This window comes from Protopterus annectens, chromosome 3.part1, assembly GCF_019279795.1.
Source record: "Protopterus annectens isolate FY-2018-M chromosome 3.part1, PAN1.0, whole genome shotgun sequence".
In the NCBI taxonomy this organism is placed as follows: domain Eukaryota; kingdom Metazoa; phylum Chordata; order Ceratodontiformes; family Protopteridae; genus Protopterus; species Protopterus annectens.
Genome location: NC_056732.1, coordinates 234,204,284 through 234,230,750, shown reverse-complemented (window position 1 = coordinate 234,230,750; position 26,467 = coordinate 234,204,284). Strand labels below are relative to the sequence as shown.

At 38.4% G+C, this 26,467-nt stretch overlaps 1 protein-coding gene across 1 annotated transcript in view; it reads left to right on the top strand.

The window, feature by feature from the left end:
* LOC122798074 (collagen alpha-6(VI) chain-like) overlaps nt 1-26,467 on the top strand; it is a 1,097,601-nt gene that overhangs the window by 488,299 nt on the left and 582,835 nt on the right. Inside the window, exons 12-13 of the mRNA XM_044066731.1 lie at nt 40-362; nt 8,769-8,847. Of these exons, the coding sequence (XP_043922666.1) occupies nt 40-362; nt 8,769-8,847 (402 nt within the window). The remainder of the gene's footprint in view (nt 1-39; nt 363-8,768; nt 8,848-26,467) is intronic.

Here is a 26,467-nt window from a genome sequence, read left to right as displayed (position 1 = left end):
GCCCTATTGAATTCATCGTCTTATGTTTGCATTTTTCAGATTGCACACTGGATGTTGCTATAGGATTCGATATTACAAACGATGGGACTCGAAGCACCACTGAAAAACTAAACTCATTACGAAATCAGCTTCCTGATATCATGAAAAAAATAACATCTTTGCAAAGCATCAGCTGCATTGTTCCACACTCAGCTCTGGTCAGTGTGGCCGTGCCTGCAATTGGTATTGAACAATTTCAAATTTGTTCTAAAGACCTTGAACATCAGCTGACTAACCTTCAGATAAATAAGGCTACCTCTTTAAATGAACAGTTTCTAAGGTCTCTTTGGGAACTTTTTAAAACTCGGCAAACTAAAGCAAAGGTAATATTGATAATTACTACTACTAATTCTATTATTATTATTATTATTATTATTATTATTATTAATGTTACTACTACTCCTCTACAGTTATTTTATTTATATTATGTCTCCAGTAAAACATGAAACTTCTGAGTCTAATTACATTTGATTCAGTAAAATTAGAAATGCTTTATAATATTTGAATCAGAAAAGTCTCCATACTGCTCTGAACAAACCTGGGGACTCAGAAAGACTACAGGCACAGTCGCGTTCAGCCATCCTCTGCTTACTGAATATGTAATGGAGAGAGTTTGAGGACAACATCTTATTTTATGTCCAGCTTGTGGCTGTAGCAAGGACTGCAGGAAGATTGTGTAGTACTACTGTGTGGCCTCAGAGAAATGCAACATTAGCAGTGCTCATTAGTTGTGTCCATGCCTCTGGGATGGTCTGCATGATCCCTTGTGCACAGTTGTGGAAAGAAGAAGTTATGTGCTAACCTAAAGGGACAACAGAGCATGGGTGTTCATCTGTTCTTTGACCAAATTAAAGGCTGGAAATGTAAAGGTAGGAGAGTGGTAAAAAGGAAGAGCAAGCAGAGGGTAGAACATAAGGCAAAAAGTTACAGGGTGACCATAATAATAATAAGGTGGAGGGAATTTTTTTGGGGGGGCAGGTGCCCGTGTGTATATACATGTATATATATATATATATATATATATATATATATATATATATATATATATATATATATATATATACATATATGTTTTACTGAAAACTCATTTCACCGAATCTCATTTTACTGAAGGGAAGTACTGGCACTGTGTAGAGTACTTTAAGGTAAGTACAAGGTATATGCCCTTTTCCGCACTGTAGTGTGATCCTGGAGTTAGTATATATAGTTGGGGGACACAGCCTCCCGCATTGGGTTGAGTGGGTGGTATAGCCCCCCAATTAGTTTGGGTTTATATTGTCTTCTGGAAAGAGTTAGTCATTGGTGTTGTAAGTATGATTGTCTGTGGTTTAAAATGTATTATTTTGAAGCTTTCTGGGAAATATAATATAAAGTCAAACTAGGTGGGGGGCTACACCTCCTACACAGCCCAATGTGGGGGGCTGTGTCACCCACACCCTCCCTAACTATATATACTAACTCCAGGATCACACTACAGTGGAGAAAAGGGCATATACCTTTTACTTGCCTTACAGTACTCTACACAGTGCCAGTACTTCACTTCACTGAAATGAGTTTCAGTAATTTGAGTATTTAAGCGATTTGGTCAGGGTGAATTCAAATTCAGTGAAATTAACTTTCAAAGAAAGAAAGTAGACCCATATATATGTGTAAATACATAGTATAAATATATATATATATATATATATATATATATATATATGTGTGTGTGTGTGTTTGTGTGGGTCTATGTCAGATGATCAACTTTTTCAGAAACTCAAAAAAAATATCAAAGAGACCATATGATTGAGTTTCCAAAAATTCAAACATAAAAAAATAAATAAATAAAATTAAAAAAATACCACTAAAATCTACCGTTTATACATTTCCCTGTAAATTATATATACCAGCTTACCAACTCCAAGGTCATACTACAGTGAGGAAAAGGGTAAATTTCCCGATCCTCACTATACTGCGATCTCCATTCAAAGGCTACGAGTTTTCAAAAACTTGATCATCTGGTCTTGACAATATGGAGTTTTAGTTTCTGAAAACTTGATAAACTGATAAGGATCTATGTACACACACACACACACACACACACATATATATATATATATATATATATATATATATATATATATATATATATATATATACATATACATATATATATATAAACACATTGGAGTAGGTCATAGAGAGACGTAAGCAGAAGTTAAGGTGCTAGGGTAAGTAGTAGTGGCACAGAAACAAAAGCAAAATGTAAACAAGACCAACACGGGAGGTGCTGGCGTAACCACTGCTGGTTAGGTAATGAAGAGAGCAGCATCAGATACACAGAGGAAGGACAGTGCTGATGGGGATGAATGCACAATAAATGAGCCAGGCATAGGCATGAAAGGGAGGGGAGCACTGTGATGGGGGATAAGATGGCTGTGCATCTGTACTCCCTGCAAGCAACAACCCAGTGAGTGCTTATTCCCCACCCTGGGCTCTCTCACCACTGGGCATTGGCTCTGGTGGTAATATCAGTGCAGGGTAGGGCATAACTTCATGAGTTGCCAGTTTAGGATTTTAGCTGGTCAGTTAGAGCATTCAGCCTCCTGTCAGTAAGACCTCCCACTATTTCCTGAAGCTGCCACCAGGTGACAAACATATCACCTCTACTATCCCTGCTGCCAGCAGAACCAGGACCAGTGGTGGTGGCTGTGATGGTGGCTGCTGCTTGAACAACTGTGGGTGTGGAGATAATAATACTGCTGTAGTGTTATACTGATGGAGGGTGTAGACCCAAAAGCTTTATCTAATAAACTTTTTATGGTGTGGTATCATTGTATGTATCTTGCGTTTGGCAGTAACACCATTGTTGTTTTAGTGTGGAGGTGACAACAGCAGCTGGGTATGGCTGTGGCATTTACAGTGATGGTCTTCTAGCTACCGATGGTGGGGTGACATGCCTGGAAGGTGGCAGGGGTTCAGGTCTGGATGTTGCTGTACATAACTGTAAAATAAATGGACAAAAACAAAAGAAAATACATGTATAGCATGGAAAGGATAGTAAGAAATAGGGTGTGGGAGAGAAAAGAACAAATACAGCTAAAACAAAACCTGAGTCTGACTTTATTACGTATACTACAATGCAATGGTCATGAAAGATCCACCACACTTTAGCAGTGATGTGGCAATATACATCTCAAAAGGAACTTGACCCCAAACTCTTTAGGACATAAAAAGTGAAAGATAATGCACTCACATGTTGTGCTACATCAATAGTTTATGGGAAGCCTGCAGTGAAACACACACTAATGATGTGTGTCACACACTTGCAGAATGAAAGATGCAGTATCTCTCTCACTCCAATATGTACATCACATTGTTTTGGTTTTTTTTTGGAGGGGGTACTGTACTCAAAATGTTAACAATTCATACAAGGACAGTAGTCTCAAACTAAATGTGAAAAAAAATGTAGCATAGTTCATTTTGGTAAACAAAGCAGTTTTACTTCCCATATAGGAGCTGCACCTCTCCAAACAGACACTGTTGTAAGGGATCCAGGCACCCCAGTTGATAATTCCTTACCATTTGACCATCATGTTTCCACGGTACAGAAAATCTTTTATCTGGCCCATCTAATTTCAGAAGGCATCTCCAACAGATCCAAAGAAGTCTTAATTACCCTTTACTCATTTCTTGTCATACCCATTATTGAATATAATGCACCTTTTGACATGTATTTGTCTAAACGGGAGTGCTACAGAATCCTGAAAGCTCAAAATCTTGAAGACCAAAATCCTGAGACCAAAATCCTGAAAGTTCAAACTCCTGAAAACTCAAAATACTGAAAACTCAAAATCCTGAAAACACACAGGATACCAACACTTACTATATTTCAGCACAAGTACATACATTAAGAAATAAAACACAAACTATATGACTGTTCTACAAGTATAAGCAGGGGGGCAAGCCCCCCTGCAATGCTTATGTCGGGGGCTGCACCCCCACACCCCCTGCTACTTAAATATATCAACTCCAAGACTGCACTTAGTGTAGTGAAGTGCAATCTTGGAGTTGATATATTTAAGTAGCAGGGGGTGTGGGGGGTACAGGCCCCAATGAGGGCTGCAGGGGGGCTTGCCCCTGTATATAGTCGAAGGGTAATATGTTTCTGTATGTACGTGTACTGGAATATAGTAAGTGTTGGTATCCTGTGTATTTTCAGGATTTTGAGTTTTCAGTATTTTGAGTTTTCAGGATTTTGAACTTTCAGGATTTTGGTCTCAGGATTTTGGTTTTCAGGATTATGGGCTTTCAGGATTCTGTAGCGCTCCCGTCTAAACATATCACATAACTTGGGACCTCAGAGATTTTAACTAAAAGGATCAGTAGCCTAAAAATCTTAGCTATCAGAAGGGGAAGGCAGTCTTTTCTCTGTTCTCAGTCTCTTAGAGACCCCGTCATGCTGTCTAGCCTTCTGAGCCATGAAAGATCCAACCCTATTTGATCCATTTTCCTTCAAAGAACTAATGGTACCTCTGAGTCTTGGTTAAAGGAACTAAACCTTCATCAGCAGATAAATAAGACAAGTTGACCCGACAGATTCATAGCCCAATGTATCCCTCACCTCTGCAAAAAGTTTCCACTACGTGTCAAGCAGAGTAGCATCCTTGCTACCTTCAAGGTAAACCTAGATAACTGGTGGGATAGCCTTAAATTCTACCCTGGTCTATCTTGTCTTGCCCTCCTTTAAGCAACAGGGAATGCTTCATTAGGGTATTTTGGCTAGGCTTGAAACAGTCTGCAGACTGATTGCCTAGTGTTTTCCTATGAACCTATATAAAAGGACCAATTAAACATTCACTGGAAATTGTGTGCAGTAGCAGAAGAAATGAGCAAGGGGTGGGAACAAAATTCAAAACCATCAGCACATCCAGTTCATAAGCTTCAGGCAGAAGCTGCTAAGCTACCTGCATAATCCTATTGAAGGTTGCAGTTAAGCATGCTTTAATGTCAGCAGTTCAGGCTGAGTAATAGAAGAATTTGTGAACATCAAACCAATGCCACTGAGGATGCAGGTCAATTTCCCATGAAATGTAGTATTTATAGTGCTGTAAAGTAAAACAAAAACAAATCCCAAAGACAGCTGTTATCAAAATAGTCTGCCACAGTGGGAACTGAATACACTGTAAGCAGAGTTGTAAGTAGCAATGCCTTAACATGGTGAGCTATATGTACGAGTCCATGAAAGTAGCCGGGGTCAGTACAGAAGATGAGGTGGGTATATAGTTAAGGTGTTTACCTAACAGTCACAAGGTACAGCATCTGCTTCTTCCTTTGAAAGGGAAATTTGCTAGGTTTAAATGGTTCCCACTGGCATCTAGCCTAGTACAAATCCATTAAATATGCAACCTCTGACATATATATAGACAGCCAAAATATGCAGCCTCTGACATGTATACAGACAGCAAAAATACACAGCCTCTGACATGTATACAGACAGCCATGCAGCCTCTGACATGTATACAGACAGCCAAAATATGCAGCCTCTGACATGTATACAGACAGCAAAAATACACAGCCTCTGATGTATACAGACAGCCAAAATATGCAGCCTCTGACATGCAGACAGCCAAAATATGCAGCCTCTGACATGTATACAGACAGCCAAAATACACAGCCTCTGACATGTATACAGACAGCCAAAATATGCAGCCTCTGACATGTATACAGACAGCCAAAATACACAGCCTCTGACGTATACAGACAGCCATGCAGCCTCTGACATGTATACAGACAGCCAAAATATGCAGCCTCTGACATGTATACAGACAGCCAAAATATGCAGCCTCTAACATGTATACAGACAGCCAAAATACACAGCCTCTGACATATATACAGACAGCCATGCAGCCTCTGACATGTATACAGACAGCCAAAATATGCAGCCTCTGACATGTATACAGACAGCAAAAATACACAGCCTCTGATGTATACAGACAGCCATGCAGCCTCTGACATGTATACAGACAGCCAAAATACGCAGCCTCTGACATGTATACAGACAGCCAAAATACACACTCTGACATGTATACAGACAGCTATGCAGCCTCTGACATGTATACAGACAGCCAAAATATGCAGTTTCTGACATGCATACAGACAGCCATATCGTGCCCCCATGTACAACCTAAATACCAGTACTGTATACAGCAACGCCTAACACCTATCACCATTTATGCTGTCCACTCCTTGTGATTTTCCAAATAATAGGCAAAATCATAAATGGCCTAAAGTAGTAGGGTAACAAATATTTCCCAAAATATGTACTGCATTTTCAGTAAACTGTAAACTACTACCTTAGCATCTTAAAATTCAGATTGTTGTCTGCTAGATCCTAAACAACTGGTAGTATACTACATAACTTGCGTGTATGGCAATCATTTAACCAGAGTTCATGATACTGCTTGCAAATGATTCCTATCCAAAAATAAAGTACTCTCTGTGACAGGTGCTCCCAAAGGCACTCAAGCCTCCTCTGTGTGGCTGCATGTTCTCTGCAATCTGTTCATGTGCTGTGGAGACCGGAATGAGAGTCAGACAGTTATTAACAGACAGCAGCCGTCTACATGTGGAGGTAAGACATGATGCACTGACAGCAAATAGTTGTTGGCTTCTTCCTCACTTCAACTTCCCATTGATTCAGGTAGTCTGGATTTCTCCGTTTAAGATCAGTGTTACGATGGTAGCATTACTCATCGTAATGTGATATGCCTGTGGCTCCTGTAACCTATCTCCTGTGCAAGGCAGATCCAAACCCTTGCTTTATATTGTGATCCTTGGTACTCTTCCTCAAGCAGCCTTTGTTTGTAATTCTATAGAGGAGATAGAGGAAGATTTTTGACTCCTCAGGACACCACTTTTGTGCCTGACCTCTCTGTCTGAATTTGTGATTGCCAATGAAATAGTTTGCAGAGAGAAATGGATGAAAACTGGTCATCACAACTATTTTTGCATGTGCGATCTGTCACACACTTGGGGTGTGCATGTGTGAACTGTCAACACACCTGAGGTGTGCTCAGCTCATTTATGTGACATTTCGCAGAAATGCCCAATATAAGTAGTGTAATATACTGTTTGAACAGAGTAGTTTGAGGTGTGAAACACTGCAGCCCAACGTATTGGAATATAGCGGCACTGAACTATGCATTACAACAACTCCACTGTCAGTATATGTTATTCAGAGTTATAGATATCCCACTAGAGCCATGAGCTGAACTATATATAAGCACTGATAACCGCAGGTGCCCACATGATACTGCAGGGAAGACAACTTGATGTTTAACCAGCTGGTACGATGCAGAAACTGTGTGATTCAAAAATGCATACATGTTGAGCCTTCATTTGCATAATCATCATGTCCAGATACACAAATAATAGCAAAGGGAAACTCTTCTCCTCAGCTTGCTTTGGAAGAAGCCAGGGAGCAACAGTACCATTACTGAGTTCCAGAAAATGAGTTACAACACCTGCGTAACCTCCAAACTTCAACAGCTTAACATACCTAACTACTGGGCTTTATTACTTGCTTTGTTAGCATGTGACATTTAAATTAGAAGCAAAACAAACTCCAGAAATCAGAGGTGGTTAAGTCTCTATTTATTAGCTTCTGTGTATCTTTCTTAAAAACTATAGTTGTATTATAAATAATGTTTTTTTTCCTTATAATATGCACTTATTGGCAGAATTTATGTTTTATTCAGGATATACTAATCTTCTATTGTTCAGTGAGAGTGTTGGCTTTCATAAGTTTGCCTTTTCTTTTGTCAGTCATTCTCATTTAATGTTGCTTCATTATGAAGATCAAGTGGGTCATTTCCAAACTATCCTAACATTTCTTCTGCACCAATCTATAATGTTTTAACAATTTCAGGACCCAAAAAACATCTAAAACTGTTGATGAAGTTGGTTTTCCATCACAATTTATAACTAGGCATTCGAGCAAACTTTTGTTAAAGTAATATAGTTTTTGTTTCCTTTGGAATTTGCTTATATGCTAACAAATATGTTGAATTGCATTCATATGTATTTTTGAGCACTGATCTGTGTTTAGAAATAAGTTCCTTGGTTTTCCCTGAAAAAGAGCTTTTTTTGTACATTTCTCACTCCTTTATACTAACTATCTGAGCTCCTAGTACCCCAGTCATGGCCACTATATGCAGCTCAAACAAAATTCACACTATTGCAAAGCTATCATGTAGAGAACCAGTTGAGGGGTTTTACCCTTTAGCCCTTTAATTGTCATTATGCATACCCAGTAGTGCCTAATGGGCCTGATTTGGGACTGTCAGTCTTTCTCCTGAATGGAGTATACAGCCTAGTCATCCTCCCAGGATCAGTTGCTCCCTGTTGTGATCTCTGATCTCCATCACAGTGCACTAACAACATGTACATATACCCCAATACACACATTTTCCCCTTCCTTCCACAAGGAATTAAATGCACATACTTCCCCATTACTCCTCCCCCCTTGCCATCTGGCTGCTTCATTACCCATGATACCATTCAATATGGAATTATTTGGGACTGCATTATGGGTCTATCCATTTATACCATGGAGCCAGGTGAAAAGGGGAGAGAGGCTTGTTGCTCAGAGGGGTACTCAGTTATCAATTTTAAATGAATATAGTTAGAATTGTTTTATAGCTATTACAAATATTGTACACTGATGTCTCCTAATCATGTTATTACAGGTTTTACTGATATTTACAGATGGCTTGAATGAGGACGCACAAAGTCTAAAAAGCATATCACATGAACTTAGACGTGAAGGTATAATCTCTTTTTATGAGAACTCTTAATTATGCTATGTTTTAAACAACTACAATGGAAAAAAGACAGTTTTGCATTCTTTAGTATAATTGTAAGTAGATAAAGGTGGTGCTTGGCAATGACAGCCTCCATAATAGCTTCCATAAAAGATAAGTGTGTGTATGTTTGTGTATGTAAGAGTATACACACACACACACACACACACACACACACACACACACACACACACACACACACACACACACACACACACACACTTGCATGTGTATGAGTGCTGTTGAGTTGGAACAGTCATCCCAACCACCCACAGAGATTACATGGAAGTAGATTGGCACATCTTTCTTTCTTTTAGCTGATCACACCTTCTGCATCTGGGTCACTGGTGACACAGAGGCAATGCTATACCTCTATGCCCATGGGCCAAGTCCCTAAAAGATAAACATGGTAAGAAAAACTGTCCACATTGATAGATAAAATCTGTGAAGTCTGTGCTATCTCATCAGTAAAGCAACTGTGTAATGCAGAAAAATAGGTTATAAAGCAGATTAGCAAAACCTCTTTGTGTCATAACTAGCATGTAAGACTCAGACAGAAATATTTGTATAGAAGGACAAATGCATGAGCAGAGAGTAACTGTTGGACTTACAACCTTCCTAGATTACATCTTCTGAATCAGTTGTGTCAGCCACTGCTTTGTCTTTACTAATATCAGTAAATGTTTTGATGCTAATGTTTTCAGTCTTTTAATTCCATTCTTGTTTAAAATATATGTTTATTTATTTTGGCATTTTCTGCATATTGGGCATCTACCATAATTCCACGAAGGACACCACCCATCTTTCCAGATACCTGCCTTGCTCAATTTTCCCTTCTTGTTGTGGCCATTTTCATTAAGTGATAAGGACATGATTCACCTTGTTCACCGCTGTGATGTAACTGTACATTTCACATAGCCCTTTCTCAAGCTGCTGTCTGTGTTGCCTGTATACTGATACACCTTTGTTTCTCCTTAATGGCCTTACATACATACATACATACATACATACATACATACAAACATTTCAAGCATGGGCATTAATGCCCATCTAGCTTGCCAATATACCAAAACACTTGTTCCCATAATAAGTGCTCAGGCTGTTCTTAAAAATATCTAAACTAGTACTTGCTTTAATGTACTTAGGTAGTCTGTTCCAAACATCAGCTACTCTGCCAGAGAACCAGTTACTACACTTCTCATTCCTATAGAATCTTCTACATAGGTTGTATGATGATTCGCTAGTACTTTTTGATAACCCAAACATTCCCAGTGGTAGTTGTCTCGAAATGCCCTATATACTTGAATAAGATCTCTTCTTGGATATATGTAAGAGACACTGTACAAGTTCAGATACTTTAGTCTTTGGTAATAACTTAAATTTTCACATCCATAGATGCCTTTAATGTACTTCCGCTGTACCCTTTCCAGTTTACTCATGCTTGTTTTCTTATAGGGTTTCCATATTGTTATTCTATACTCAAGAATGAGTCTAATGTAACTAACAAACAATGACTTAATTATTTTTGATTTTCCTAGACTTTATACATCTTTTTATACAGCCTATAGTTCTATAACTATCATTAACCAATTTGTTGATATGATTAGAAAAACTCATAGCTGAATCTACCCATATACCCATGTCCTTAAATGGGTCTACAGTTTCAATCACTGTGTGCTGTATTAAATATTCACCTTTCAATTTATGTCTCCAAAATCTCATATGCATAAATTTTGATGTATTTATAAGTATATTATTCTCCTGTGCCCAAATGGACAATTCAGTCAAGTTATTTTGCAGATATGTCTTAAGTGTAACACAAGTAATCAGTTTACCCAATTTCAGGTTGTCTGCATATAGACTGTATAGAACACCTCCAATAAAAATTTAAATCTTAAAGATGCAATCTAAACAAGTAAGGGCCTAGGACAGAGTCCTTTGGGACACCCTGACTGTAACCATGTATTTCACCTGTCCAGTTGCTGTATGATACTTGCCATGTCCTATTTGTAAGCTATGCAGCTATCCATCTTATCAAAAGTACATCAATACCTAGTTGTACTAATTTATTGATCAGTGTTTTGTGTATGACCCTATCAAATGCTGAAGTTAAATTTATATAAATTACATCACAGCAAAATTTTTCATTCATAGCTGTTATTATGTTGTTTTAGAACATCGTGCTACAGGTGGTAATAGATCTGTTTTCAACATATTTACACTATATAATTATTATTATTATTATTATTATTATTATTATTATTACACTATAATTAAACTGTAGAACAAACAGGATAGGACCACCACGATGTAAAACATGCAGCAAATATTTATTTCATGAAAAGAAAGATAAGCGCTTATCTTATAAAAATAAAAATAAAACGATCCTATATATATATATATATATATATATATATATATATATATATGTCTGTATAATGGTGGAGACATATATATATATATATATATATATATATATATATATATATATATAGGATTGTTTTATTTTTATTTTTATTTTATTCTATTTTGTTTTGTACATGTTTGATTTATTTGTTCATTTGTCTGTCTCTATATGTGATTTGTGTGGTTTTGATGTTTTTGATGTTGATACATTGTATTTTATATTTCATGCAGTGCATATATATTTTAAATATTTTATTTGAGACAGCTATTCAAAATGAAAAGCCAGATTACTATGTCAACTAAGATAGACCCAAAGAGCTTTACTCTAGCTAGTTTTTAGCTGAATTAATGAGATGAACTAATAATTGTTTAATGAATGATTGTTTCAGGTGTTCTTAATTAAATAGAATGTATATATAGGTAACATTTTTATTGTTCAGTAAGATCTGAAGAAGCGTGTTTTGGTAGCACGCAAAAGTGCTTATCTTTCTTTTCATGAAATAAATATTTGCTGCATGTTTTACATCGTGGTGGTCCTATCCTGATTGTTCTACATATTGTATTTTTTATTCTGGATTTGGACCTTTGGGCTGCAGCGATATCTCCCTCTGGGACTATAATTAAACTGCAACAGTGTGCTTATACCTGTTTATCGGACCTATCTGCAGGCTGCCTCACAGTTTAACAGAACACTTTAAAAGTTTCCGCTTTCTGGTGTCTTACAAACACCCAGCTCAGTGTACCTAGGGGCTACTTACACTAGAATTAAACTGCAACAGTGTGCTTAAACCTGTTAATCGGACTTATCTGCAAGCTGCCTCACAGATTAACAGGACTCTTTAAAAGTTTCAGCTTTTTGGTGTCTTAAAACCACCCAGTGTAAGTTTACATTTAAATATCTTTGTTTTCCTGTAACTTTGTTGACTACTAGCTGACTTTAAATCTTTATTTGTACTTAAGTAATCTTGGGTCTCTCCTGACTCATTCCCATTAACAGCATTGTCTGCTCTGAATTGAGTTCCTTGGCTCAGCCTGCTCCGTTTGCCCTCACTACCCTCTGGCTCGCTTTGCTCCCCACGCTAACTCCTTATTTCCACTCACCCCTGACATCAATTCCTTTATAGTTTACCAGTTGCACTACCCTACACCAGGTCACTACCCCTATTTCCCATTATAGCAATACAGTCATCTACACTTTTTTCCACTACCCTTCTTCCCGTGACCTTTCAACCAACCAGTGTCTCTCCCTGCACTCTTCCTATACTTACTTTCCATATTGTACTACCTTACTTTAATTGAACATAGGCTCAACCCAGAACAACTATCTCCTACTTGTACTTTGACCTCTCAACCCTCTTTTAACTCAGACTACTTTACTATCCAGCCTATCCTAGCTCTTCCCTATACTACATCCTCCGAAGCTACATTACTCCACCTACCACCTCCTACCCCTCCTACCTCATCTAAGGTCTGTGCACCTCTCCCGTACTCCACTACTCCATCCTCTACAGCTCCAAATACTACTATTGTACACTTCAACTACTTTGCTGTCATATTACTTCCTCCCACCTCACATAATTCCTTTTTACTCACTCCTACTATCCTATGTCTCTAACTCTGCTCAGTACTCTACCTGTCCTACCCACAGCTACCTATAACATCATCACTGCCATTCACCTTATTAGTCCTACAAACAACATCATACTCACACATGTAAGAACACACAGCCCTATAAAATGTCTCTCACCTCCAAAACTATTCTATTTCTGCCCTCTGTATATCTCTATCTCCTTCTACAACTAACATCTCATCATACAACCCACATAACTTACAAACCTACATCTACAACAACCATACCTATACAATCTCTCCCCAGCTCCTCCTCAATAGGCCCTACTTTATATGCCAAAGACTTAATCTTACAAATCAAACTAAAAATCCTCTCCCATCAAAACCACCACAACAAAAACTCAATTCTAAACAATCTCCTCAATATTAAAAAGAAATTGGAACCTGTAAATCTTCCTACCCACCACAACCTAGGTCAATGCAGTGATATACATCCAAAACCTGGTCCCCCACCAGCCTGCTACAACCCCCCCAACCTCCTTAAAGTCCCTAAACTTCACCACCATCAGTCTCAAAAGCATTGGAAATAAAATACCACACCTACATACCTGGTTAGATAAAAACAAACCAAACTTCACTGCAATTGCTGAGACATGGTTAAAACCTTATATCAAAGATGCCCTTTTCCTACCCCCTAATTACAACTGCCTCAGAATAGATAGACCACATAAAAAGGGGGAGGTTTTGCCTTGATATAGCCAAACACCTTAACTGTAGTTCAATACCAAAACCTGTCCCACAATTCTTAACAGCAGAGATACTAGTATTTTTCCTAAAAACGAATAACAGTAAAAACCTTTGTATCATAGTCATATACATCCCCCCAGGCAACAACATTCCTAAACTTGAAGATATTGTTGCTTGCTCAGCGGAAAACATTACAAACTAAACCATCACCCTAGGGGACGTTAACATTAACTGGCTTGATATTTCTAATCAGGACCCTTCCACCAGCATAAACCTAAATAACTATACACAACTAATAACTAATATAACCAGGCCCAACAATAAAACAGGCAGTGGCTGAATTCTGGATTGGATACTCATCTCCAATTGTAACAAAATCACCTCCTCTGGCACACCACCTAACAGTATTAGTGACCACTTACAAGCTTTTATAACTCGTAATACCACCTCAGTCCTAAGCACACACCAGGTTAAGCAAACCAGAGATTTAGCTCACTTCTCCCCAATACCTTTAATGAAATCTTATAAAGATGGACTACACTCAAATATTTCCCTCACCAAGTCTTCAATTCAATATTTTTTAGAAATTTAAATAGTTTAGCACCACCATGACTTGTTGTGTCTTTCGGCTTTTCCAGGTTAGGGGTCACCACAGCAGAACTCCAGTCCGCTAATGATTGGCAGTAGATTTTTACGTGCCGAGTTGCCAGCCCTGACGCACAACCTTCAACGAAGGCACGTCCATTCATGCATGTCTCCACACAGAAGGCACTCTAGCTGAGAATCGTACGGGAGAACGTCTTGATGTGAGGTGACAACACTACCGCAGCACCACCACTAGCACCACCTTGACTAAAAAGAGTAAAAGCTAAACAGGCAACCTGGCTTACCAAACACACAAAGCAAATTATGTCTGCTAGGGATAAAGCTTGGAAAACCTGGCAAAAAATAAAAATCCTAACAACCTCATTCAATATAAACAATTACACAACCAGGCGAAATGACTAGTTATTAAAAATAAAAAGGACAGGTCCTAAGCCTTCAAGACCAACGCAAACTACAGCCAAAGAAAGTTTGGAGTCCTAATCCAGATAAAACTCCCACTGAGATATCCTCGCTCTTCAATTCATATTTTATCGACACCACAGCTAAACTCACCACCACCTTCACACCTATAGACCCCTGCCCACCTGAACCTCCCACTTCACACTCCTCTACTACTCTTCTATTCTCACATTCACCTATACCAACTTCTACTATAAAAAAATACGTCATAAACTCAAACCATATACTAAAGCACCAGACAATTTACCTGCTGAATTTCTACAACTTATCTACAAACTCCATTGCCTAGCCTGTCAGCATACTTCTCATTAAATCTAGTCAGAAGTCCAGTATACCAAACATATAGAAGAAAGCATTTTTTCTTCCACTCCATAAAGGTGGCAACAACTCTGATATCTCTAATTTCTGACCCTTTGCTATCCTCTCTCCCATCTCTAAAATATTAGAAAAATGTATTTACACTCCTTTAACTATCTTGTCCAAAACTAGATACTTTCCCTAACACAACACGGCTTCAGGCCAGGTCATATTAACTGCAATGCCCTTAATGTTACATAGTCTCCTCACTGTTCATAGATCTCTCAAAGGTCTTCAACATGGTTTCATAGCCCCTTCTGCTCACAAAACTCACCAACCTAAGTCTCTCATGCCATACCTTAAACTGGTTCTCAGACTATCTCACCAATAGGCAACAATCCACCAAATGGCAGCACTCCTTTTCACCTTTTCTCAACACAACCACAGGTGTACCTCAAGGATCTATACTAGGTCCCCTCCTTTTCAGTATATTCATTAACAACTTCCACTTACCCATGGCACAGTTATCCAATATGCAGATGATTCTACAGTCATCTTTACTGCCAAATCTATATCTGCGTTACAACGTCTTACCCAAAATGCTTTCACTTCAACCGAAACATGGATGTCAAATAACCATCTTGCTCTAAATCTCAATAAAACTAAGCTTCTAATACCCCCCCAAAAAAACTACCCCTCTGAACAAGAAGGATTTTTCTGTCCAATCCTATAATAATAATACTCTCATTGAAGTTGTTCCAAGTACCAAACTGCTAGGAGTTAATATTGATGAAAATCTAACATTCGACCTCCATATGCATAGCAACATCAAAAAAACACATCAAAAATTAGGTACCCTCTATAGACACAAATGCTACCTTAATATTACTGCTAAAAAAGCTCTAGCATCATCCTTCCTGCTACCATCTCTATTATACGGTGCCTCAGTCCTCACCAATATCCAATCCTCCCTGAAAACTAAATTAGACTCATGTTACAAGATTGCCAAATTTGTAACAAATTCAAAAACCTGAGCACACCACTGCTTATCTCTGCAACAGCTAAACTGGCTTGAACTCCCACACTACCTCACTTATTCACAATTAACCACTGCACATAAACTCATATACAAGCCGTCAACATGCCCCTCCCTCTCCTCCTTATTGATTACATACCACCCTAGCAGACCCAAAAACACTATGATGCTGAAAGTTAGAAAACCTAACCTTGCAGCTGGTCAAATGTTGTACTCTTTTACTGTCTCAAAACTATGGAATGCCCTCCCACCGTTGATCAGAATGATCAGTAATCCTGCTCTATTTAAAAAGTCTCTCGGAGCACACCTCTCTTCTCTATGGCAATGTACTACTTAGGAGCTCTCTCTGACTGGCTGAATTCAACTGCTTATGCCTACAAAACTCCAATAAGTAACAATCAAAACTGCTACCCATCCTCAGTGATCAAATTGTAGACAATGTTGATGTGCAATGTTTGTAAATAACTTGTACCATTTGTGTTTTAATATTTATTTCCATGCATTGAGACTGAATATATACTGTATATTGTGCTTTTTCTTGCATGTACTATTAATGTTATGTGGAGCTTTTCTCCCCAGGCCTCTGCTAGGACCAGTAGACTTTCCCGGTTAACAAATGCAATAAATAAATAAATAGATATGCATGCTAATATATGGTTTCAAGTCCCAATCTATCCAGCTCTGACAGTAACTTATCCAATATTACCTTCTCAATGATTTTTCCACAACGTGAAAGTAGACTTAAGGGTCTATATGACTCTGGGCTTGCCCTACTCCCCTTTCCCTTAAAGACAAGTTTAATAAGTGCATGTCTCCAATCTTGAGGAATTTCCTCATATTTATATGACTTAGTGAATAACAGATCTAATATTACCGTAAGTTCTTGCTGAAATGTTCTCAGGTCATTGTTACTAATTCTGTCTCCTTTCTGTGCTTTGTTTGGATCCAGTTTGCACTTTTTCAGTATAATCTAATTTGATTCCAGTATCTGGAGTTACCTGGATTGGACAACTTATCACCCCTTTTGTGGAGCCAAACTGTTTTGCATAAGATTTTGTAAATATATCTATAATATGTTGTGTCTGAGAATAAATTTTAGTTTATCTATCTGTGTCTTTACTCCTTCCACATCTTTTGTATCTATAAAAAGGTTGCCTATTATACTCAATATCTTTATATAAATTGTCTTCACATTTTTCATGGTCTTGTCTCATACTATGCTTAACCTGTTTGTCCAGTTTGTTTATTTCAGTTTTCAAAGTTGTAGTTTGACGTCTCTTCCATTTCTGATATTTTTTGTCTCTCACCTTAAACAGATATCTTGGCCTTAGCGCTATGTATCACCCAAGTTACTTTTCTATGAAATCCTTAAACCTCTATATGAGTCCTAGTTGAAGTGCAAAATTCAAAACCAGGCACAATATTCTGATAAGAATCCAAAAAAAGCAACTAAGGCAATGGCAGTGCAACCTTTGTCCAGTTCCAGGGATCCCATGCCCTTTGCATCATTCATTCTTCATACTAAGGCAATGGCAGTGCCACCTTTGTCCAGTTCCAGGGATCCCATGCCCTTTGCATCATTCATTCTTCATACTAAGGCAATGGCAGTGCCACCTTTGTCCAGTTCCAGGGATCCCATGCCCTTTGCATCATTCATTCTTCATACTAAGGCTATGGCAGTGCCACCTTTGTCCAGTACCGGGGATCCTATGGCCTTTGCATCATTCAATCTTCATATTCTTCAATGTTACTTCGTATTTTCAAGGCAGTGAAATGTAATGCCCTATAGGCTCTTTTGCTGTTTAGAGACTATATGAATAGCCATTGTCGCTAAATATGCAGCATATAATATCTCAGATGTAAACATAAAACATGTTAAGTAACAGTGGCATTTAGCTTTTTTAGGTCATACAGCTGTTCACTTCTTTTAATTCTATTTTGAAAGAATTGTTGTCAGCTGGAAAAATGCTTAATGCTGACTATTTAAACAGTTCAGTCTGGACTATGTTTCCAGGATAAAAAAAAAACAATACTAAATATGCACCACTACTTGACACATTTTCTACAAATCAAAAGGCACATGCTGCAAGGAAAAACAACCATAAGTTTAGAGAGAATGTTTTTGTAGATTGACTGTTTCAGTATTACTTTCATTTAAGTTTTGTTCTTTGAAGACAATAGACATTTCTAACTACACCTGTACACAGAATCTAGAACCACCAAAAATGCCACCAAATTAATGCAAATAAGTTCACAAAACAAATGCAAATAAATCAAATTGGTAAACTTAGCTGAAGGAATTACCACAAAATTCAGAATGTCTCTCTGCCCGCTGTGTACGATCTCCATTTACAACAATACTGTATAATCATAAGGTTACTGGTTATGTATTTTTTTTTCTTATTTTAAAATCAGTTGTTTTGTTTAATTGAATCACATTACACCTAATGTTTTTTTTTTACACTGGAACTGTGAATGCCTGTAATTGGAGGTCTTTGTTCCAATACTTTGAAAGCACATTAAACAAAACCATACAGTAACTGCTTAGTACAGGTAATTACATTTTATTTATTTTATTTTATTTATTTATTTTACATTTGTTGACTGGGTTAGTCCGACTGAGCTGTATAGCCCTTTTTTCAGCAGAGGCCCAGGGAGAAAAGCTCCAAATACATTATACAATAAAAAAGCAGAAGCAGTTTTTCAAAAAGGTTAACAAAATTTGAACACTTAAAAATTATTTACAAGTCATAATTTAAATGATGACAATGGAAGTAAAGACATAGTCTTACAGTGATAAAGTAATAATTCATTATAACAACAGTTACTATCAGGCATAGACCTATAGGAGATATATGAGAGAGAAGAGTTGAAAAGTTGTGGCTAAAAAGAGTTGCATGTCAGACAGGTAAAGAAGGATAGTGGGTGATAGTTATAAAAGAAGAAGATGAAGTAAAATTTGCAGTCTGTTAGTGAGCAGTTAGGGATTGAGGTGCTATTTATGGAGGGTGAGTACAGTGGTAGGTCCAGAGAGATTTTAGGTGTTCTCTGGCAGCTATTTTGAATTGTTTAGGTTGATTTAGCGATCTAATTTGTAATGGAAGCTTGTTCCATGCGATTGTAGGATGATAGCCATAGAGGTTGCATCCTGTGGGTTTATAGACAAGTAGTCGGTCTTGGTCAGAGCTATGAAGTGATCTTATTGGAGATTAGATGAATATAAGCGGTGATATGATTGGACAGTAGAAAGGTTGATACAGGATAGCATGTATAATCTGAAGCTGAGAGAGGAGAAGCAGGTGCGGTAGTTCAAGCCAGTTTAAGTGTTTAAGTGAGACACGGTGATGGGTTTTGTAAGTATGTTGTGCTGAGAATCTTGCTATCTTATTATAGGTTGAGTCTAGTTTAGCTAGGAGTGTGCCGTTAAGGTTTGTGAGAATTTGAAAACCGTACAGTAGGCTGGGTAGGAGGTAGGTATGAGAGAGAGTTACCTTAGCTTTGGAAGTGAGAAACTTTTTGTTTCTGTATAGAAGGCCAAGTTTCTGATGGGTCTTCCTGATACTATTGTTAATGTGTAAGTCAAACTTAAGTTGATCATCTATAGTGATACCTAGGAGTTGGGTACTAGTTTCAGATATGGTTGGAGTGTTATTGAGAGACAGTATAGAGAAGGTAGATTTAAGATAGCTATAATTTTTGGGGAGAAAGAGCAAGAGTTTTTTTGAGTTCAGAATTAGTTGGTTATTGGTTAGCCAGGTTTCCACTGATGTAAATGCAGCCTGAATACAGAGAGGAGATTGGAGGGAAAGTCAGAGATAGTGATCACTGTAGAATCTTCAGCATATTGTACAAGGGACCACTGGGGAAAAGAAGTCCAGAGTTTATTGGAGAATATATTAAATAGTAATGGGCCCAGTATAGATCCTTGAAGAATGCCCATTTTTACAGGGAAATAAGGGGAAAGTGCAGAGTGCCATCTCACTGATCAAAATCAGTTAGTGAGATAGCTAGAAAACCAAGTGACACTAGTGGGGGAGAAAGCGATGGTGTCAACAGCTTTAGAGAGGTCAATAAACAATCTGGAGACAAGTTTGTTGTTATCTCGAGCCAGGGAAATAGTGTTGGTAAAGGAGATAAGTGCAGTGGTCATACTGTGTTTAGGGCAGAATCCATGTTGAGTGGGAGTGAGCAGGTTTTCCTGTAATAGATGTTGCAGAGTTTGCTTGTGAATGCATTTTTCAAGTACTTTAGAGAGAGGTGACAGAATAGCTATGGGTCTGAAGTTAGCGATTTCTTGGGAGTTATCTCCTTTATTTATAGGTAGAGTGTAAAATTCTTTCCAGTTAGATGGAACTTTTGATTCAGAGATAGAGAAGTTAATCAAGATGGATACAGGGAAAGCAAGAGCATCAGCTGCTTGCTGAAGAAAGTAGGGAGGAATGTTATCAGCTGAAGTAGAGCAAGGTTTTACTTTGGAGCATAGAGATCTGATATAAGTAGTGGTCACAGATCTGAGGAAAAAAGTATTGGAAGAGTTAGAGGTACGAGACTGGACAAAGGTGTTAGAATTGTTAGTAGAATAGGGATTGATGTTGATCAGACTGGATATGGATTCAATAAAGAAGGTGTTAAAGATTGAGGCAGTTTCTTCAGGTGTTTTATCTGGGTGAGGATTATGGGAGGATGGGTTGCTAGGGTGCAGTATTTGGTTGCCTGAGTTCCAAAATGTTTTGGGATTATATTTTAGTGCTATAGGAAGGTTAAAGTGGAAATCCTTTTTGTCTTTAGCAATGTGTTTTTTGGTTAGATATCTAAGTTCTTTGTACTTTTCCAAGTCAGAAGGGAGATTGGTTCTCAGCCAGGTTTTCTATATCCTGTCTCTATCTCTCATTAGGGTGTGGGTAGCTTTGGACAGCCATGGGGATATTTTAGATTTTATTCTTACTGTGCGGAGAGGTGCAAGGGAATTGAGCATGTTAAGAAAGATAGAGTTAAATGATAGGATGCCTTAATCAAGGGGAAGTTCACTAAGATGGTTCTAGTTCATTTTCGAGAGAAGGGTTTTAAAGGTGTCAGGGCAGAAGTTAGATAGTTTATGACACGTAATATATCTATGCGCTCTGGGGAATAAATCGAAGAACTTTTATTGGTAAGTGATTACTAAGTGAGTTGGGTAGAGTTTCTGGGTTATGATATGAGGAGGGGTCAGATAAAGTATCTAACCAATTCAAGAAGTAGGGATGTGCAAGTTATTGGAGTGTGTGGGTTCTGATATTAATTGTATAAAGCCATGAAGGTTAATGCAAGAAACTGAGTTAGGGGCATTTAGAGTTAGCCAATTTATATTAACATCACCAAGGATAATAGTTTAATTTGGGTAATGTTCAGAGGGATATGAGAGAAAGTTTTCCAGAAGGGGTATATTGTCACCTGGGGGTATGTAGATGGCTACTATAGTGATGGTAGAGTAGTTATTAAGTTTAAAGTTAGCAGCAAAGATTTCAGCTGGATGGAAAGATGGGATTGGTTCTTTAAGAGAGGTTAGGGTTAGATGATTGGAGTAGACAATGGGAACTCCACCCCCTTTTTTCTTATGGTGATCAAGACAAAGTATATTATACCCTGGGTGAAGAATATCGCTGTCAGGGTATGCGTGGTTTCAGCCATGTCTCTGTTAGGGTAAATATATCAAAGGTGTGGTTAATAATCCATGCATGGAGTTCACTAATTTTGAGTGTACTTCTAATGTTCATAGAGTAGAATGAGATGTGTTTTTCTGGCAAGGTAGGGAGCTGTGGGCTGGGAGGGGTTGTGTTAATGGAGGGGGGTAGAGACAGGTCCTGGATTAGGATGAATATCCCCAGATATAAGTAGGGCCACAGAGATGAAGTGGAATTTGTGTTTATATTGATATTCAAAGTTTTATGTTTTTATTTTAGAATACTTAGTGTAGGAGGGAGGAATTTTGATTTTAGAAAGAGGAATATTTAGCAGGAAGATAGAAGATGAGATGCCAATAGACTGTAGTGGATGTGAGAGGACATAGGCTTGATAATTTGTAGGGCCATTATGCACTGAAGTTATTCAGAATGAAGAATGTCTATTGTCAAAGGCAAAGTCAAAGTAAACGTTATTGTTGTTTAGAAGTACACACATGTAGCCTAAATGAAATTTCCTGCATCAGCTCAGTTCTTGAGACTACAAAGGAAAGTAAAACAACACATACAAGTAGAGGAGTAAACATAACTAACAATTACAATACTACTCCCAATACACACAAGAAAGAGCAGAGAAATTTACCCACACTCATATATGAAGAGAATACCCTCCCTTGAGTTAAATTAACTACCCTATTTAAAGTAATACAAAACACACTACAAATTGAACAATGCCTAAGTTATTTGTCTAATATTGCACTTGAATGGGTTAAATAATATTGACTACGGATATAATGAATAAATATTGCACTTACTTGGAATATATGTAAGTATATATTGCACAAATAAATAAAAATTGACTTATTATGTGTCCAGACCCCTGGGACTAGTGCCTGAGTTCAGATGTCTAATCACTGTAGGGTAGAAACTGCTACTGAATCTTGTAGTCCTGCAGCAGATGCTGCGATATCTCCTGCCCGATGCCAGATGCTTAAACAGTCGATGTGTAGGATGTGTGGTGTCCTGTATTATTTTGGTAGCTTTTCAGATGCTTCTTTCAGAATAAAGTTGTTTTATCGATGGAAGAATGGAACCTATTACCTTCTCTGCTACCATCACCACTCTTTGTAGCATCTTCCTTTCTGTAACTGTGCAGCTTCCAAACCGCACTGTGAAGTTGCAGGTGAGAACGCTCTCTATTGCACCTCTATAGAAGGTGGAGAGAATATGAAGAGGAAGCTGAGCTTTTTTCAGCCTTCTTAAAAAGTGAACTACAACATAGGCGGTAGTATACTTAACACTGAAAGTGTGATAAGAGACCTTGGGACACAGGTGGACAGTAGTCTCTCCTTTGATAATCACATTGCCACAGTAGTCAGGAAATCCTTCTACGTGGAACACCTCATCACAAAACGTTTCTCATCCAGAAAAAAAGAGGTCGTTGTTCCCCTCTACTCATCGCTCATTAGACCCATTATAGAGTACAAAGGCCCTTTTGGTATGTACCTCACAAGACATCTACAACAACTGGAAAGGCTGCAGAAATACCTCACAAAGAGGATTACCAGCCTCAAACAGATGCCCTATGCAGACCGTCTCAAAAAACCCCAGCTTTACTCCGTCGCATATCACCTACTCAGAGGTGATTTCTGTCTAACATACAAAGCTATGTCAAACCCAGAGCTGTTGGACATGCTCCACTTAAAGAAATCCCAATCCCTCCGAGCTACAAGCTCTAGAGACCTAAACCTTGTCACCACAATAAACAGAACATGCCAGAGAGATAGATTCCTGTCCCAGAGACTTCCCATACTCTGGAATAAACTACCTAGCTATATCAAACAAAGCTCCTCATTAGCACTCTTCAAGAAAAATCTTGATGATTGGATGGGAAATAGGAAATTCACCCCAGGGATCACTTCTGTGACTCTGCTCGACAGTGGCACAAGAAAATAATTTTCTTGGGTGGCAAAAGCCAGGGTACCTTTTTGGGGGGGCTTGTATAGGCCCTAGGGCCAATAGCCTAGTACCTACCTATGAACCTATGAACCTAAGTGAAGGCATTGGTGTGCTTTCTTGACCAGATGGCTGGTGTTTCCCAACCACAATCGATCCTCTGATATGTGCACCCATGAATTTCGTACTCTTAACCCTCTCCACACTCACATCACTGATCCTGAGCACTGGGCAGTTTGTTCTCTTTTTCCTAAAGTCGATAATAATATCTTTGGTCTTGCTAACATTCAGGTCAAGTTTGTTCCCCTTTCATCAACTGGTCAGAGATGCCACCTCATCTCTGTATGCCCTTTCATCCTCCTTTGTGATGATCCCCATGACTGTGGAGTCATCAACAAACTTGATGATATTGCTGGACTTGTGCTTAGCATAGCAGTCGTGGGTCAGGATGGTGAATTACAGTGAGCTGAGAACATATCCCTGTGGAACCCTGGTGTTAATCATAATGCACTTTTATGTATTCTTACCTGAACACACCCTCTGTGGTATCTCAATCAGGAAGTCCAGGATCAAGTTACAGAGATGTTTACTGATTCCTAAATGTGCCAGTTTTTCTATCAGTTGTATTGGCACCACCATATTAAATGCAGAGCTGAAGTTTATGAACAGCATCCTCACATAGATGTCTTTGCCTTCTAAATACTAAAGGGAGATGTGTAGTGCTACTGATATGGCATCAGCCGTGGATCAGTTAGCTCTGTACGCAAACTGCAGAGGGTCAAAATCAGGAAGTAGACATGATGAAAGTTGCTTTTTGATCAGCTGCTCAAAACATTTCATAACAGTGGATGCCAGAGAGACTGGTCTGCAGTCATTAGGGTTTGGAGGGAGTGTTTTCTTAGGTAGTGGGATGATTTTAGTTTCCTTGTAACATGAGGATACTTTCACCATGGCAAAAGAGGTATTAAATATTGCCTTGAGCACTATGCATAGTTGAGCACCACAGCCTTTTAATACTTTGCCCAGTATATTGTCTAGCCCAGCAGCCTTCCTGGTGTTCACTCTACTTAGCTCTCTTCTTACCTCCTCTCTGCTGAGGCTGAGTTTTGCATTCTTCTCATCAGTGGGTAGGTTTAGCACCAACCTGTTGTTTCTTTCCTCAAATCTACCAAAGAAGATGTTCAAACTGTCCAAGAATTCAATGCTGTCCTCACACTGTGCTGACCTGATTTAGTAGCCAGTGATCCCTGTATGCCTTACCATAGTTTCCTTGTATCCTTCATGTCTTCAAAGTGGCTCTGCACCTTTCTGCCATACGTCCTCTTACACCCCTTTATACTCCTCCTCAGATTACCTCTTGCTAAACTTAGGGCCGCTTTGTCCTTAGCCCTATTGCTATAGTTAATTACTTTTTTTATCCATTTATTTAGCATGACATTTGTTGTAGTAACATATATTTATCTTATTACATTAGCATATATTTATCTTCTTGTCGGGAGTGTGAGTACATTGTCCTCATATTTGCCTGCCCTTATTCTGACAGCTGTTAATCATGTTTTTTTAGTATACATATATAGTGACCAGGTATGCTGGTCCACTACTTGCAGTATATGTATAGTGACTTAATATGGTGGTCCATTAATTGAGTTAGACATTTGATTACATGCCTTTCTGGTCAGTTGTGCTGTAAGACTTTTGTATTCATTGTTCCTCAACCAAAACACCTATTTCCATAGATGATTTGAATTTAATTTTGCTCACTTTGTTTTTTAACACGTTGGGCTTGCTGCTATGGAGCTACTGATTGCCTTTGGCTTAGATGGGATTTCTAAAAGCCTTGTCCACCCTACTACCCCCAACTCCAGTAAACCAACAGTAATATAGAAGTGCTGACTAATGAATTTCTCCTGTGCCCCTTTTCTAAGACCCCTTAGGGTCCTTCCATCAGTGCTGGCAGATTATGTTTGAATTCCTCTCTAGGTAATCACAAAGAGGATGTCACTGTACTACAGTACCCTCTTACTAGTGGCTTCTGTCCTTAACATTACTTCTCATTTTGGCACCTTTCCATTCTTACAGATTACAACATTATTGACATAAAAAGCATCAAGAATACTGTGTTAAATCTGAGCAGTGCTTTCACCAAGTTTGCTGACTGAAGCCTGACTACATCTCATTAACTTTCACATAGTATAAATTACATAACCCTGGTTAAAACTAGAACACACTTTAGTGCAACTGGTTCTAAGAACTTACAAAACCTTTCAAAACCAGAAGCACAGACACCGGACTGGGGAAGGAGTAGAAGTGCCTTCTCATTGAACCCACTGTGGTTTTATCATCTTCTGACAATGATAACCATGAACCAAAATGGATAGTCTGTAAATGTCTGATGAGACATTCGGTCAAACTAAGAGCTGCCTTAATCTTTCAATATGTTCAGCCTCTCATTTGGCAGTAAATGAGGTTCTCAAAAAACTTATAAACAACTTACAAGGTAAGAACTTGCGTTTGCTTAAGGGCTTAATGTTCAGCCTTAGTGTAACCTTCAGCCCAGCATGACTTTGAGATAGCATGCTTTGTTCAAAGTCTTGAAAGAACCAACACCACTTTGAGATAGCATGCTTTGTTCCAGCTCATGACAGAACCAACACCACTTTGAGATAGCATGCATTGTTCCAACTCTTGATAGACCCAACACCACTTTGAGATAGCATACTTTGTTCCAACTCGTGACAGAATCAACACCACTTTGAGATAGCATGCATTGTTCCAACTCTTGACAGAACCAACACTACTTAACCCTTTTTCTGGCATTCACACAATCTTGGAGTGGTTCTACACCTCTCTAG